The sequence below is a fragment of the Epinephelus lanceolatus genome, chromosome 7 (genome assembly GCF_041903045.1).
Source record: "Epinephelus lanceolatus isolate andai-2023 chromosome 7, ASM4190304v1, whole genome shotgun sequence".
Taxonomy (NCBI): Eukaryota; Metazoa; Chordata; class Actinopteri; order Perciformes; family Serranidae; genus Epinephelus; species Epinephelus lanceolatus.
In genome coordinates, this window is record NC_135740.1 from 19,672,674 (window position 1) to 19,686,048 (window position 13,375).

The 13,375-nt window shown below is 43.6% G+C and overlaps 1 protein-coding gene across 1 annotated transcript; it reads right to left on the minus strand.

Annotated features, from left to right (window-relative positions):
* Positions 1-6,253: 6,253 nt before the first annotated feature.
* On the minus strand, positions 6,254-12,991 carry znf711 (zinc finger protein 711). The gene is made up of 8 exons (XM_033633497.2): positions 12,834-12,991; positions 11,640-11,721; positions 11,421-11,520; positions 10,144-11,013; positions 9,887-10,033; positions 9,600-9,779; positions 9,230-9,364; positions 6,254-9,115 (listed from the first exon to the last, which is right to left on the minus strand). The coding sequence occupies exons 3-8, from the start codon at positions 11,497-11,499 to the stop codon at positions 7,935-7,937; spliced, it is 2,592 nt and encodes an 863-aa protein (XP_033489388.1). The 5' UTR covers positions 11,500-11,520; positions 11,640-11,721; positions 12,834-12,991; the 3' UTR covers positions 6,254-7,934.
* Between the last annotated feature and the right edge of the window lie 384 nt (positions 12,992-13,375).

Sequence of the window (13,375 nt, forward strand, 5' to 3'; positions counted from 1 at the left end):
TTTTTTTGAAAAACACTTAAAATCGATCTCTTCCTAGGAAGTTTGACCGATCTGCATGAAACTGGGTGAACATAATCTAGGGACCAATATCTAAAGTTCCCTCTTGGCAAAAGTTGGAAAACTTACTAAAACTGAGCTTCTATAAGGCAATGAATATTGTGGAGGGTGTGGCTCATCAAATAAAGGTGTATAACATCTCAAGGGTTTCACCGATCACCACACAACTTTGTAGGCATATGACCACACATAATCTGAGGGGACCACTCCATTATTGACCCCATCAAACAAAATGGGGGCGCTAGAGAGCTAATTTCTTATCTAGGCCTAACCACCATATGGATTTTTACTAAACTTGGTAGATAGGTAGAACAGGACGCCTCAAGGTGACTGGAGAAATTTAACTCTTATTGGCAACTGAGTGGCACTATAACAACAGAAAAATGCTTAAAAATGGCTAAAATGCGACCGATCGCTGTGGCTCCCCCTGTGGCTGAATGTTTTGTTGTTTTTTTCTAATTTTTGGTATGACTAAGTCATGGTATGGTATGCTGTAGATAATGGGTTGGAACTAGTGATTTATTATTATAGAGTAATGCAATGATCCAATAATCCAATAAAATAATATATGGCCTATATTATTCTGAAATGGGTAAGTATGCATAATGAATATTTTTACTTTTAGCACTTTAAGTATATTTTACTTAAGTAAAACTTTGAACATGTGATTTTTGTTTGTAATAGAGTATTCCTACACTGTGGTACTGCTACTTTTACTAAGGTAGAGGTCTGAGTATTTCCCCTACCTGTGCACTAATAATTTATTGTGTTCAGCAGTTTTATAATTTGAAAGGAGTTAAAATGTTAATATGAAATATGTTTTCATCTGTGTTTACTTTTTGCAGCACCAGTGGCATCAACAACTACTGAATTCAAGAATCTGAAGAAATAACGTCTGAAAAAATAATCCCCACTCAAGGCCCACTTACCGACTTTCCTTAGCTGTCAGTCATATCACACAGTCTTCGTGGGTGGATCATTTTGGCTCAGGTGTCATGGAGATGGGTCTGTGTGTGAACTCAGTAGCTCTTTGATTCCAACGATATGCATGAAAGTTCATTGTTGACCTTTGTAATAACACTGTGACAAAACTATGCAAAGTCAAGGTCCACTCACTTAGTGGCTTTTGGCAGTAATTTCTCAGACTGAGGTACATCAGATCAGATGACACATCCTGTAGTCTCAGTATAAACACAACAAAAGGGGCATGGGTGAGTCAGAGAGACCTGCACAGTCAACAGGCCGCCTGCTATTTATGCTCCATGTGTCTCTCTTTTTCCCTCTCTTGTCATGTGTAGTCCGCCACACAGTCCTTTCTCTGACTAATCAGCAGGCCAATTTTGCCCGTCTCCAAGCATTCTGGCACTGATTTCCCTGAAGGCCCCGCACTCTCCAGCTGGCTTGCAGCACTTACAGCCTTGTCGACGACAATCTGGCTCGGACCACTCTGGTTATGTGGGCCACCGCAGGATCTGGAGGTAATATGGCAGTGCTGTCTGCCAATGAGATGAGTTGATGACACAGTCCCCAGCTCCATTTGCCATTCCCTTCATTGAAATATGCACAAGCAATATGCCCAGAATGCTGTGCGGTCCAAAACAAAACATCCAAAATAATATGCTCTGATGCAGAACCATACTTACAATTCAGGATTATCGTCAAATATTAACCCATGCCAGTGATTTCAAATGATTAAGTGACTGAAATATTTGTGTGCAAGTGCACCTTGTCACCTGCTGACTCTAAAATCAGTAAAAAATCCATGCTCATCAGCATGTGACCCTGGCTTTTTACTGGCAGTTTCATCATTCTAATCACATCCGGACAATAGCTCATTGATCTTCAGAAAAATGGGCGAAACGACTACATCAAATAAATTAGTTTGACCTTCTGCAACGGCTGGATTAACTGTGTACGTCTGTCAATTCTCATCACAGTGATGGCCTTCTGAGGCCGGTAGGTGTGTGTGTGTGTGTGTTTGATGCTCTGCTGATTCAAAATAGGCAGAGAAGAGGCTCGGGAGAGAGATAGTGGTTCAGCATACTCACACAGGAAATGGGAAAATGTACTTACTGCCACTGCTGTTGCTTAATCGCGTGTATTCAGAGAAAAACAACCTGACAAAGTCGTCGGGTTACTTAGGGAGGATTTTGTGGATATGTCTGCATATTGATCTCCACGTTCTCAGCGATTTCTGCTGACAGCTGCACCAGTAAGTGATTTATGAGATATTCTGAGGGATCAACAAAAAAATGAACAGGCTGTTGCATCTATCAGGTGTTAGCGGTGCCCATGTGGACCCGTCTGCACAGCCTCATTTCCCTCAGCACGAGGCATCATACATCTTTCAAGACGGGCGACGTGGAAGCGAAACAAGACACGACTGCAACGCATCTCAGCTACACACAGAGTTTCAGTGCGCTGAAGGAGTCAAATCCCCTGTGAGTCTAAGTAGAGAGGAAAAAGATGCAGTTGTTTATTTAATCATGAGAGGGAGTCTGAATTGACAGCATCTGTCTGACAGATGAACAACACATTAATGAAATTAAAGTGGATATTCAACCAGGAAGGCCATCTCGTCCCAGCAGCCCCCACACACCCACAGTATCACTCCTGAAAACTTTTTAATCAAATCACTTTGCTCCACTTTCTTTCTGACTCAGTCTGTGCCTTTCCTCTCTTGACGGTTACACCCAAGTCATTTAATCATCCTTTTGTTTGTTTCCTTCCTCTCTAAGGCCATGCCCAAACCAATCACATCCTCCCTATAAACTATTTAATGACTGACAAATGTGTCTCCACATTCATAACCATCACTCTTACTGATCTCTCCCTTTTTCCTGAAGTTATCTGTCTGAATTTTAAGTAAGCACATGACTGAAACTGATCATGTCACATGCAGATGCTGAGGTACTGTAAGAAACAGCATTACTGAGAAAAGTAATGCTTGTATGCCAAAGCAAAAATTAATTCAAATAGACAACATTTTGACCTCTGATGAAACTCTGACTGGGATCTGGGGTCTGGGGTCTATTTAAATACACTCACCAGCCACTTTGTCTGCTACATTCAGATGGTAGGGTCAGAATTTGGCGTAAACAACATGAAAGCATGGATCCATCCTGCCTTGTATCAACGGTTCAGGCTGATGGTGGTGTAATGGTGTGGCGGATATTTTCTTGGTACACTTTGGGCCCCTTAGTACCAACGGAGCATGGTTTAAACACCACAGCCTACCAGAGTATTGTTGCTGACCGTGTCCATCCCTTTATGACCACAGTGTACCCATCTGCTGATGGCTACTTCCAGCAGGATAACGCACCATGTCACAAAGCTCAAATCATCTCAAACTGGTTTCTTGAACATGACAATGAGTTCACTGTACTCCAATGGCCTCCACAGTCACCAGATCTCAATCCAATACAGCACCTTTGGGATGTGGTGGAACGGGAGATTCGTATCATGGATGTGCAGCCGACAAATCTGCAGCAACTGTGTGATGCTATCATGTCAGTATGGACCAAAATCTCTGAGGAATGTTTCCAGCACCTTGTTGAATCTAGGCTACAAAGAATTAAGGCAGCTCTAAAGGCAAAATGGGTCCAAAGTTTTAATTTAAGTTACTGTAATTAAAATGTACATTAAAATGTATCCCATGCACTGATGAAAGGGTAACTGTTACCCATGAATCCTTGTGCAATCATGTTATCTAGTCAACACTTAATTCCTGTGTGGCACCTGCAACAGGCTCTGAAATACTGTCCACCTCAGAAACAAACATGATGTATAAAATTATGAATCTGCTAGCTATCTGATAGTTAGGATTTTAATAACCCAGTCTTGTATGCACCATACAAATATATTTATACACAGCACTTCAGGCCGCCGCCTATATTCGGCTCAAATTAATGCAATATATGTAGTAGGGGGTCCCTGCTCTGTCTCTCTTTCAGCTAAGCGGTCCTATGTCTGAAAAACTTTGAAGACCCCTGATTTGGACTCACTATGCCAGCCTATTTTGTGTGTGTATAATATACTTTTTTACAGAGGACATATTTGACATTTCACACTATACAAAGCGTGGGTATAAATTATAAAGTTGATGACGGCAAAATTTCAATTAGCTGCTTCAGTTTCAGGGTCCTGATACTGTGCCTGCTGGCTCACTGTCACAATGTCATAGTTACTGGGACACTCGAATAAAAAGGAGCTATTGTTTATGTTATAAGTAACGCCTGTTATTTTCTTACATTATGTCTGATTCAATGGGCAAAAAATGACCACACTGTTATGCAGAGCCACTATGTTTCCTAAAATGGCTGAAACTGACTTATGTACCTGTAAGTTAGCTGAGTAAACTAATTCACGTTCAGTTCCGGCTTAAGAATGGTGCAACTGCTGGTTCTCTGTTCTTCCCGACCTAGAAGATTATGGCTGTTATTCAACCCATACTGTTGTCTCAGCTTTTTGCAAAGCCAGTGAGGCTCTGAACTTTCTTTGAAGCACTTGAAAGACCTCTGCTTATATGTGATGATCTACTTGTTGAGTTGGAGATGCTCTTGATGCTGTGGGATTGCATCACTGCAATTGGTGAAATAGAAATTAATATTAAAGTAAAACTTTGGAAAGCTTTACAGTGCTTTGAGTCTGAAGCTTTAAGATTAAATCAATTTCACTCTGTCACCTTAAGTGGAAGACTACAGTGTCTTGGGGAAAGTATCCAGATTGGGCAGTACAGCTCAGCCTCCTCATACACAGATGTGTCGGACGATGAGCTGGTGATCAAATGAAATTCTGAATTCCCTTTTACAAACAGATCAACGGCTTGTCGACTGCTGGAATTGCAGTTACTGAGGCTTACTGGCATATTACATCACTTCTCAATGTTTGACCAAAGTAGTACAATCACAACAAATGTGTGAACATGGTGATGAACCGACTGCTACAACTACAAACACAGACACTCACAAAAAACAGACCTAGTGAAGCAGGTTGTAGATTAAGCATGTGTTAAGTTCCCAGACAGGATGATAGAGAGTGATGGGTGCTTCATTTTCATCTGCCCTGAACTATTTCACTGATCTACAGAGGTGGTTAGGGGCATGAAAGTCACTCAAGGTAGAAAATACTCTGTTCTGAGGAACAAACAGAATCCATATTAAATGGTTCCGTACATCCTTATCTTATTTGCATTGCTTTGCAGGGAAACCTTTGGTCCTGGCATTCATGTGGATGCCACTTTGACATGTACAATGCATCCACATACCATTATAAACAAAGCACATCCCCTCATAGTAACAGCACTCCTTAAGGCAGTGGTCCCCTCAGCAGAACGTGTCGTTTCACACCACAAAAACTGCTCAGAGATGGTCTGAGGCACTTGTCAAAGACCTGAAGGTGTCAACCTGGCTTTCAAATTACCCAGATCCCAATCCAATCGAGCATCTGTGGGATGTGCTGCTAACCCCGAGTTAAGTCTGATCCACAGTGGGGCCTCCTTGCTTCACATTTGGCTTTGACCTGCTGAGGCACTGACACAGGACTTTTCAGGGTCCTGTGGTGTCTGGCACCAGGTGCTGGCGGTGGATTCTTTGACTCCTGCAGGTTGTGAGCTGGGGTACCATGGATGCTTGATTGGGATCTGGGGAATATGGAGGCCAGGTTGACGCCTTGAGCTCACATTCTTTGGGCCATTCCTGAGCAGTGTGGCACTGTGCATTGTCCTGCTGGGGGGCCACTGCAAGTGGGGAGTGCTGTTGCAATGAGTAGGTGTACTTGGTCTGCTACCGTGTTTGGGTGGGTGGTATGTGTCAAGTGGCATCCACATGAATGCTGGGACCCAGGATTTCCCAGCAGTACATTGCACTGTAATTACATGATCACTGTTAGTCACTTCAACTGTCAGCGGTTTTAATGTTGTGGCTGATCGGTGTGTCAGAACTGGTCCTGCGTGATGTCCTTTTAAGTCAGGCCTATAAACCTACTGAATGAAATGATGATGAGTGGAACTATTTAATTTTAATTCTGTCTGTTCCTCTGAATGCTTCAACAAAACAGATTTGCTGTAACTAACCCTCTGTTTAAATTATGTATGTGCATAAACCTGTGTTATATGATAATAAAACTGCTGACTACATCTTTGAAGACGTCATGTAAAGACTATTCCTGTTTTGCAGGACAGAAAGGACAAAAAGCGTAAAAAGATAATTGTTTATTTTGGTTCTTCCCCACCAGTAGTTTATCCACAATCAGACTGAAAGAAAATATAGACTAAGGTACACGAAATGCAGGGATTTTTAATATATACCACAATTAATTTCATGGAGACAGCATATGTGCATACTTTAAAGACTAATGCCAATATGATGACCACTGACTTGAAGGGGATAATCCCGTGTATGGGATTGGGTGGAGTTATTTAGGACTGTAGGACGAGGGTCTGGGAAACTTGTTAGTGAGCACAAACAAAACACAAAACCCAATCACTTATCCATAGAACAAAACAATAAATGGTTTCACCCACCACTTTCGATGACAATTCAGTTTTGATGCAGTGATGGATCGTGCCCACTTGCTAGAACACTCAAAACAATCTTTACCTTTACCAACTCACAAAGCTCTGTAATTGTTTATCATCTAGGGTTTATATATATAGATATATATACAGATACATGTATATATCTATATATATGTACACACACGTAATTAAAATACAAAAAAAAAAAGTTATTAAAGTGCTTTCCAGGGACTCAAACACACAATCTCTGAGAGAATGGTATTGATACAGCATGTTTGAGAGTTAAAAATCACTTATTTTCTGATTAGCTGTGTTCATCAGTGCTTAAGGGATAAAGACCAACAGATGTAAGGCATGATTGCAAATGGTTAGCTGAGAGCACATCTGTGTCATAGGTAACGTCACATACGCAACGTACAGTGGCCGTCAGATGTAACCAATACAGGGAGAATCAAATGTGAAACCAACCATCTGTCGAGTTCTTGTGACGTGAACAATCGGCACCATCATAGCAGATATAATAGCAGATTTCTGTGTCAAACGTGTTGTGTACACTAAAGGGATATTCTACTAAAATACCAACTGCACCGCTTCTCCTCGTTGTTAGACACTGCTGATCAGACCAGACTGATTCAGCTTTTAAGACATATTTAACAGAATATAGCCTATATTATACATGATTAATTTAAGGTAACACCAAGTGTTCAGACTTGGTAGAAAAATCCAAAGTGATGGAAAGGTCAAGTGTTAGATTTACTGAAATAAGTTTTTAAGGTGCGTAATGCGTGTCAACATTGCTCAAAACCATTTATGATCTCATGAATGGCCCTGCCCCTTTAAGACCAGATGACATTGAAAACAAATGTCAGGGTAAAAGCTGGTTAATAAGGAAAAGAGATACTAGTTGGTACTATGAGGGCAAAACTTTTCTGGTACTCATTCCACCTCATCTGAAGAACTGGCATGACGTTCACAAAGCACCACTTTCTGTTTTACAGGACACAGTCATCATCTTGCAGCATTTCAGCTGAGTGGGTATAAAAATATAGACATTTGAGACCCTGAATATATGTTCATATGTGATTCTGCAACAAAACAAAACACAATTTACAGCTGTCCCACTCAGTGTACACACCGTCTTTTTTAGACTTCACCCCCATCTAAAATGTGTTCTTGCATTACCCCTGGGGGAGGAGGTTTACACCCATTACGACACAGAACACAGAACGGCAATTATAATGTTGTCGTCTTCATCAACACCATACATCCGTCATTTCTTTGTTAATACACTAAAATTACCTCTGGGTGTGTGACACAGATTTACTCGGGAAAGAGGAGTGTGTTTGTGTGTGCGATGGCGTTACATCAACATGTCTTTGTGATGCCTGGCTATGTGCTGGCTCTTCTCCGAAGGCCTCCTAAAGCCCTTGGTGCAGTAGTCGCAGCGGTGGGGGTAGTCCTTGGTGTGAATGGAGATGACATGGCGCTTGAAGCCAGAAGCGTCCGTACTGTTGTACTCACAATACTGGCACTGATAAACCTTTCTACCACTGTGCGTCTTCATGTGCTTCTTCAGCTCAGCGGGCTGCCGGAAGCCTCGCCGGCAGCGCTTGCACTTAAAGGGGAGGTCCTTCGTATGCAAGGACAGGATATGGCGACTCAAAGTGAAGGTGTCGGGAGCGTTGAAGTTACAATGCCGGCACTGGTGCACCTTGTTGCCTTTGTGTGTCTCCGCATGTTTCTTCAACTCTGAGGGCCTGTGAAAGCCTTTCTCACACACGTCACACTGATGAGGGAAGTCCTTGGTGTGAACAGAGATAATGTGTCGTTTCAGGTCACTGGAGTTGGTGCTCTTGTGCTCACAGTGTGGGCACTGGTGGGTCTTGTGGCCTTGCACCATCTCTATATGACGCTGGAGTTCCCGTGCGTCCGCGTAGGCTTGGGGACAGTGGCTGCACTTGAAAGGCAGATCTGCACCGTGCTTGCTCTTGATGTGAGTCTTTAGGTTGGACTGATCTGCACAGCGGAACTCGCAGTGCGGGCAGTGGTACGGCTTCTCGCCTGTGTGGGTCCGCATGTGTTTCTTCAGCTCTGACGGGTGGCGGAAGCCTTTAGCGCACTCGACACACACATGTGCAAAGTTCTTACTGTGCACAGCCAGGAGGTGACGGTTGAGCAGGCCCTGTTCAGCTGTCTCGTAATCGCAGTACTTGCAGTGATGCAGTTTGGGCTCCCGGTCCTTGACGATGAGCTTGTCAGAGCCCAGCGGGCTGGACTCGTGGTAGCGCCGTGTGTACTCGGTGTACTCTGGAGAGCGCTCATTGTTGTGACTCAGCAGCTTGTGACTCTCCAAGTGGTTGTGGAAACTGACCTTTTTGTTGGTGGTAAAGTCGCAGTCTGTACACTGGTACTTCTTCTTAAGCAGGTGGTCCGGGTGGTTTTTCATGTGACATTTGAGGAAGCCTCTTGAGCGAAATTTCTTCCCACATATGTGGCAGGGGTAGACAGTCAAAGGCATGCCATCTGGTCCGATGATAACAGCTGGAAGAGATGATGGATAAATAAATAAATACTGTTAACAGCCTTTTAAAAAGGTGTTAAATGCTTATTATCAAACCACACAAATCTCATAACAGAATTTTATGCTGTTTATACCAGTCTGACACTGTCGTGTGTCTCCTTTCTTCTTTTTCTTAGTTTTAGGTTTGAGGACACGGTTGGCGCCCAGGCCCTCTCGGATTTGCAGAAATTGTGTAGCCGCTCCATTCTTCACCTGATCAATGGTATTACCTGCACAGACAGTCCAGATTCCATTATCGACAGGATAGAAGAAACTTTTCATTGGAAGAAAATGGCACTGTCATGTCATAAACATGTTGTATATCTAAGTGTTGACATTTGCTGTGCATACTGCACAGACAGGCAAAAAAAAAAGTCAACGCGTGAAGGTTTGACACCTACTTACTGACAGCCACACGACCTGTCTGACAAAATGGACTAGAAGCTGTTTCACAAAGCAACATACCGATGTCATCATCGTCATCATCATCGCTGTCATCGTCATCATCCTCTTCTTCTTTTGGATGGTTCTTGACTGCCATGTAGACCATCTTGTCACGGCCAACTCCCAGTCTGCCTGATGATGCCGCTTCCAGGTCAGGATGGCCATTCTGGTAATCATCCTCTGTTATAACCTCCGTTCCACCTGGAAGAGAGACAAATTACAGTTTAATCAAAGCCATGATGTAAATTTGATTTAACTGTGAACAATCTACTTGTACTGTTGAAATCATTATTCTTAAAGTCACTTGCCTAAATCATCATCTGCTTCAGCTTTGAAAATGTAGACTTTGATGACTTCAGAGCCGTCCTCTTCTTTAGATTCCTTGTCTTCCATCACCTCAGTGCTGATCTCCAGGGGAGTGTCTCCGATGTCTAGCTTTTCTCCCACCTCATCCACTACAGTGACACAAATAGCTTTAGTTATGAAAAATCGGCAATAATTAAACACGGCACTGCATAAGAACAATATTTATTAATATAAGTTGTCATATGGCAAGCTGTCTTACAGGAGATCATGAGGTAATCCTCAGAGCTGCTTCTTGCATCATCGTCCTCATCTGTCTGCAGGGGAACAGCCTCAGCTGGCAGCTGTTCGTGGATTATAGTCTCAGAGTTGGCCTCTGTCACCATCAAGCCCTCTGACACAAGCTGGTGGTCCAGAGTGTTGTCCTGGTGCTCAGACAGTAGTTCTGCCACAAACACCTGGTCCGGCATGTCATCATGGTGGTGGTTTGAATCCTGGATGAGGTCTGAAGTCAGGACATGATGATGATGATGATGACGGTGGTCCAGAGCCTCCTCTATTGCAACCTCTGAGCCCAGAATGTTCTCAGGCATGATCACGCTGTGTTCTGAGGACACCATGTCTTCGGTGGTAATTTCATGGGCCTCAACCCCTTGAGACTGCAGACTTTCCACATCTACCTCCAGGCCTTCAACAACCTCAGCTTCTAAACCCTCCACTTCCACCTCTTCCTCAAGACCCTCAACAACGTGAGCTTCCAGGTCCTCAACATCTACCTCAGTTTCCAGGCCCTCCACCACGTGCGCCTCCAGACCCTCCACTTCTACCTCACCCTCTAGGCCCTCAACGACCTGAGCCTCCAGCTCTACCACCTGTGTCTGTAGCCCTTCAACCACTTCTGCCTCCAAGCCTTCAACATCTGCATGCAAGCTCTCCACCACTTCTGTCTCCAGGCCTTCAACCACCTCCGTCTCTAGGCCTTGGACCACCTGAGTCTCTAAGCCTTCCACCTCAAGCTCATGCTCCAGGAGGATGCCCTCGTCTGTCATCACATCAGAAAGAAGCATACCCTCGGGCACAGACACCACAATGTGCTCCCCGTCAATGTGAGCCAGACCCCCCATTCCTGCAACTGTAAAGACACAGAAAGGGGAACATGAAAATAAAAGTTTTAAATGATAAGATGACAATGACAGCTTCAACCCATTTTTTTCAGAATCTAGCTACAGCAAAGATAGAGCAGCTTGTTGTGTGTTTGTGAAGACACCCTACCTTTGTGTTAATTGTATGCTGTGCCAGACTGATTATATATTGTTACTGTGGCTTAATTTTTAAGAGTGGCATTTGTCAATAAGGAAGTGTATGAAAAGGGTCTCTTATCATGGTCAACAGTAATTAACATGGTTTTCAGAAATTACAGATTTTATCTTCAAGATCTGTTCACTTCAGCTTTATTTTTGCTTGTGTGAAAATCTGTCTTGGACAACATGTTGCATGCTGAAATTACTAGTTGTCACCATGTCGTACTTGGCCACCTACCAAAGTCTTGCATGATCATAGCGTGGGGCATCTTCAGCTCCTGAGTGTGTAGCTCCAACACCCCTCCTCCTTGATCCATGTCTTTACTCAGAAAAAAAGACTGAAAATTGCGGCATAGACTGTGTTAACTGTTTTATTGCACTTTGTTGGTGTGCATTACAAAAAAGAAAGTGAAAGCACCACCTATAAACATCACAATGACTAGTATTCAATACATACCTTCACATTGGATGACAAAACCCCTAGAATACAACCAATAGGATATCTGACGTGCTTCCTTCCATCAAGGTAATCAAGCCCTCTGACAAAGAAAAATAAAAACAATTGGTACTACCAAGAAATGCACTGATAATGGAAGAGAAACAAAAAGGGGTAGTGAGTTACTTAAGTGTAGTCTCCAGTGTTGTAAAGACATTACAACACACAGCATTTCTACATGGACTCGTGGTTGTAATAAAAAGGCACTGGTGCCGCCATAAATATGATATCTGTATGAGTAAAATATATAATAGTAAAAACTATGCTGCCACTGAGGAAGAGGGCAGTTGTGTTGTTGACCACGGGCTCCATCCATTGCTTATCAAGAGTACTACAAGCAGCTTCAACCTAAGGACATATAGCTGTACACCTGGAGCTGGTCGAGCCTGATGGCTGCAGCCCAGCTGAGACAAAAGGCTGTCCCGCTCAGTGTGCAGGAGGACAAGCTCACGGGCAGCGGCTCTGATTTCTCTTGAAAGAAGAGTCCTGCTTGTTTTTGTGGGAGGCAAAGCATTTCCGTCACATGACGGCTCGAAATAAGCCCAATATGTAATGTCTGCAACGGGCTGTAGTGACGTGACGGGTCCCTGATTTACAAGGATATATCACTTTGGGGTAAATCGAGCACGGTACTGCCGCAGTTGTCGTTTTAAAACAATACTGCAGTCTGGACTCTTTGCACAAAACTACACATGCTCCGAGTTTATGGCCGCCAATGAAAGTACCGCAGACGTTATGCAATGCATACTAGGGCGGCTACCGCCCTCCACCCACCAGAGCTAACTAGCAAGCAAGCTAGGGCTGTTCCGCCGAGCGCCATTTTGTTTTAGCATAATGGCTAATTCAAGGAACGCAACAACCGCTTTTATTTGACCATTTGCGCTAAAAAATAACACAACGTTACAATGGTAATAAATTCATTAGCATAAGCAACAAGCCCATCTGCCTCATAATATTGTTGTTTTGAATATCGCTCTAATCCGCTTGACGACAGCGGTCCGATCGGCTAGCTAGCCTGCTAAGCTAAGTGAAGCAGCTTGTGCCGCATTATCTTCCATGTTGTTTTTCGAAAAGGCTGAAAGAGGCCCGCTACGGCCGACTGGGCCCTTGCGTCTTATTCCACATGCCTTTCTAACCGATTCAAAATAAATTTACCTGATAGCGTCGTCTTCTGACTCTATCGGTGTTTCTCCCCCTTCTCAGTTTTGTCTGTTATTGTTTTGGTTTATTTTTGACGGTAAGCTAAGTGCGGCCTGCAGTTTTGGATCCCCGGGCACCCTTTGCTAGGCCTCGGCCAATCAGCTTGCTTCCTGACAAGCAGAGGGAGGGCGGGGGGCAGACAATGCGTGGCCTCGTTTACCGCTGATCCCTTACTATTTGCGTCATGCATAAGAGAGCAGAGTTACATTAACACAGACATTCTCACAATGGGAACATATTTACGCCCGGTTCCGAGACACACAATTGAAACGTTATCACACCAGGAAATAAAAATTTTAATGTGGTTGCAGACTGCGCTCAGACTTTGTATGCGCAAGCGAGGCCTGTGGGCCATTTTGTCACGCGGGGTGGGGAGCGTCGAGCACTCATTTGTGAGGCGGTTTGGTCATGCACCCAGGAAATATCCGGGAGATGCTGACGGTACTGCTGCTGCTACTGCTCATGCTGCGGATGGATTAGATACTGTGACTAATTAG

Coding starts and splice junctions, on each gene's coding strand:
- znf711 (XM_033633497.2), bottom strand. CDS start 11,499: ATGGATCAAGGAGGAGGGGTGTTGGAGCTACACACTCAGGAGCTGAAG. Junction 9,780..9,886: donor TGAAGCAGATGATGATTTAG/GCAAGTGACTTT, acceptor TCTCTCTTCCAG/GTGGAACGGAGGTTATAACA. Junction 9,116..9,229: donor CACACGACAGTGTCAGACTG/GTATAAACAGCA, acceptor CATCTCTTCCAG/CTGTTATCATCGGACCAGAT.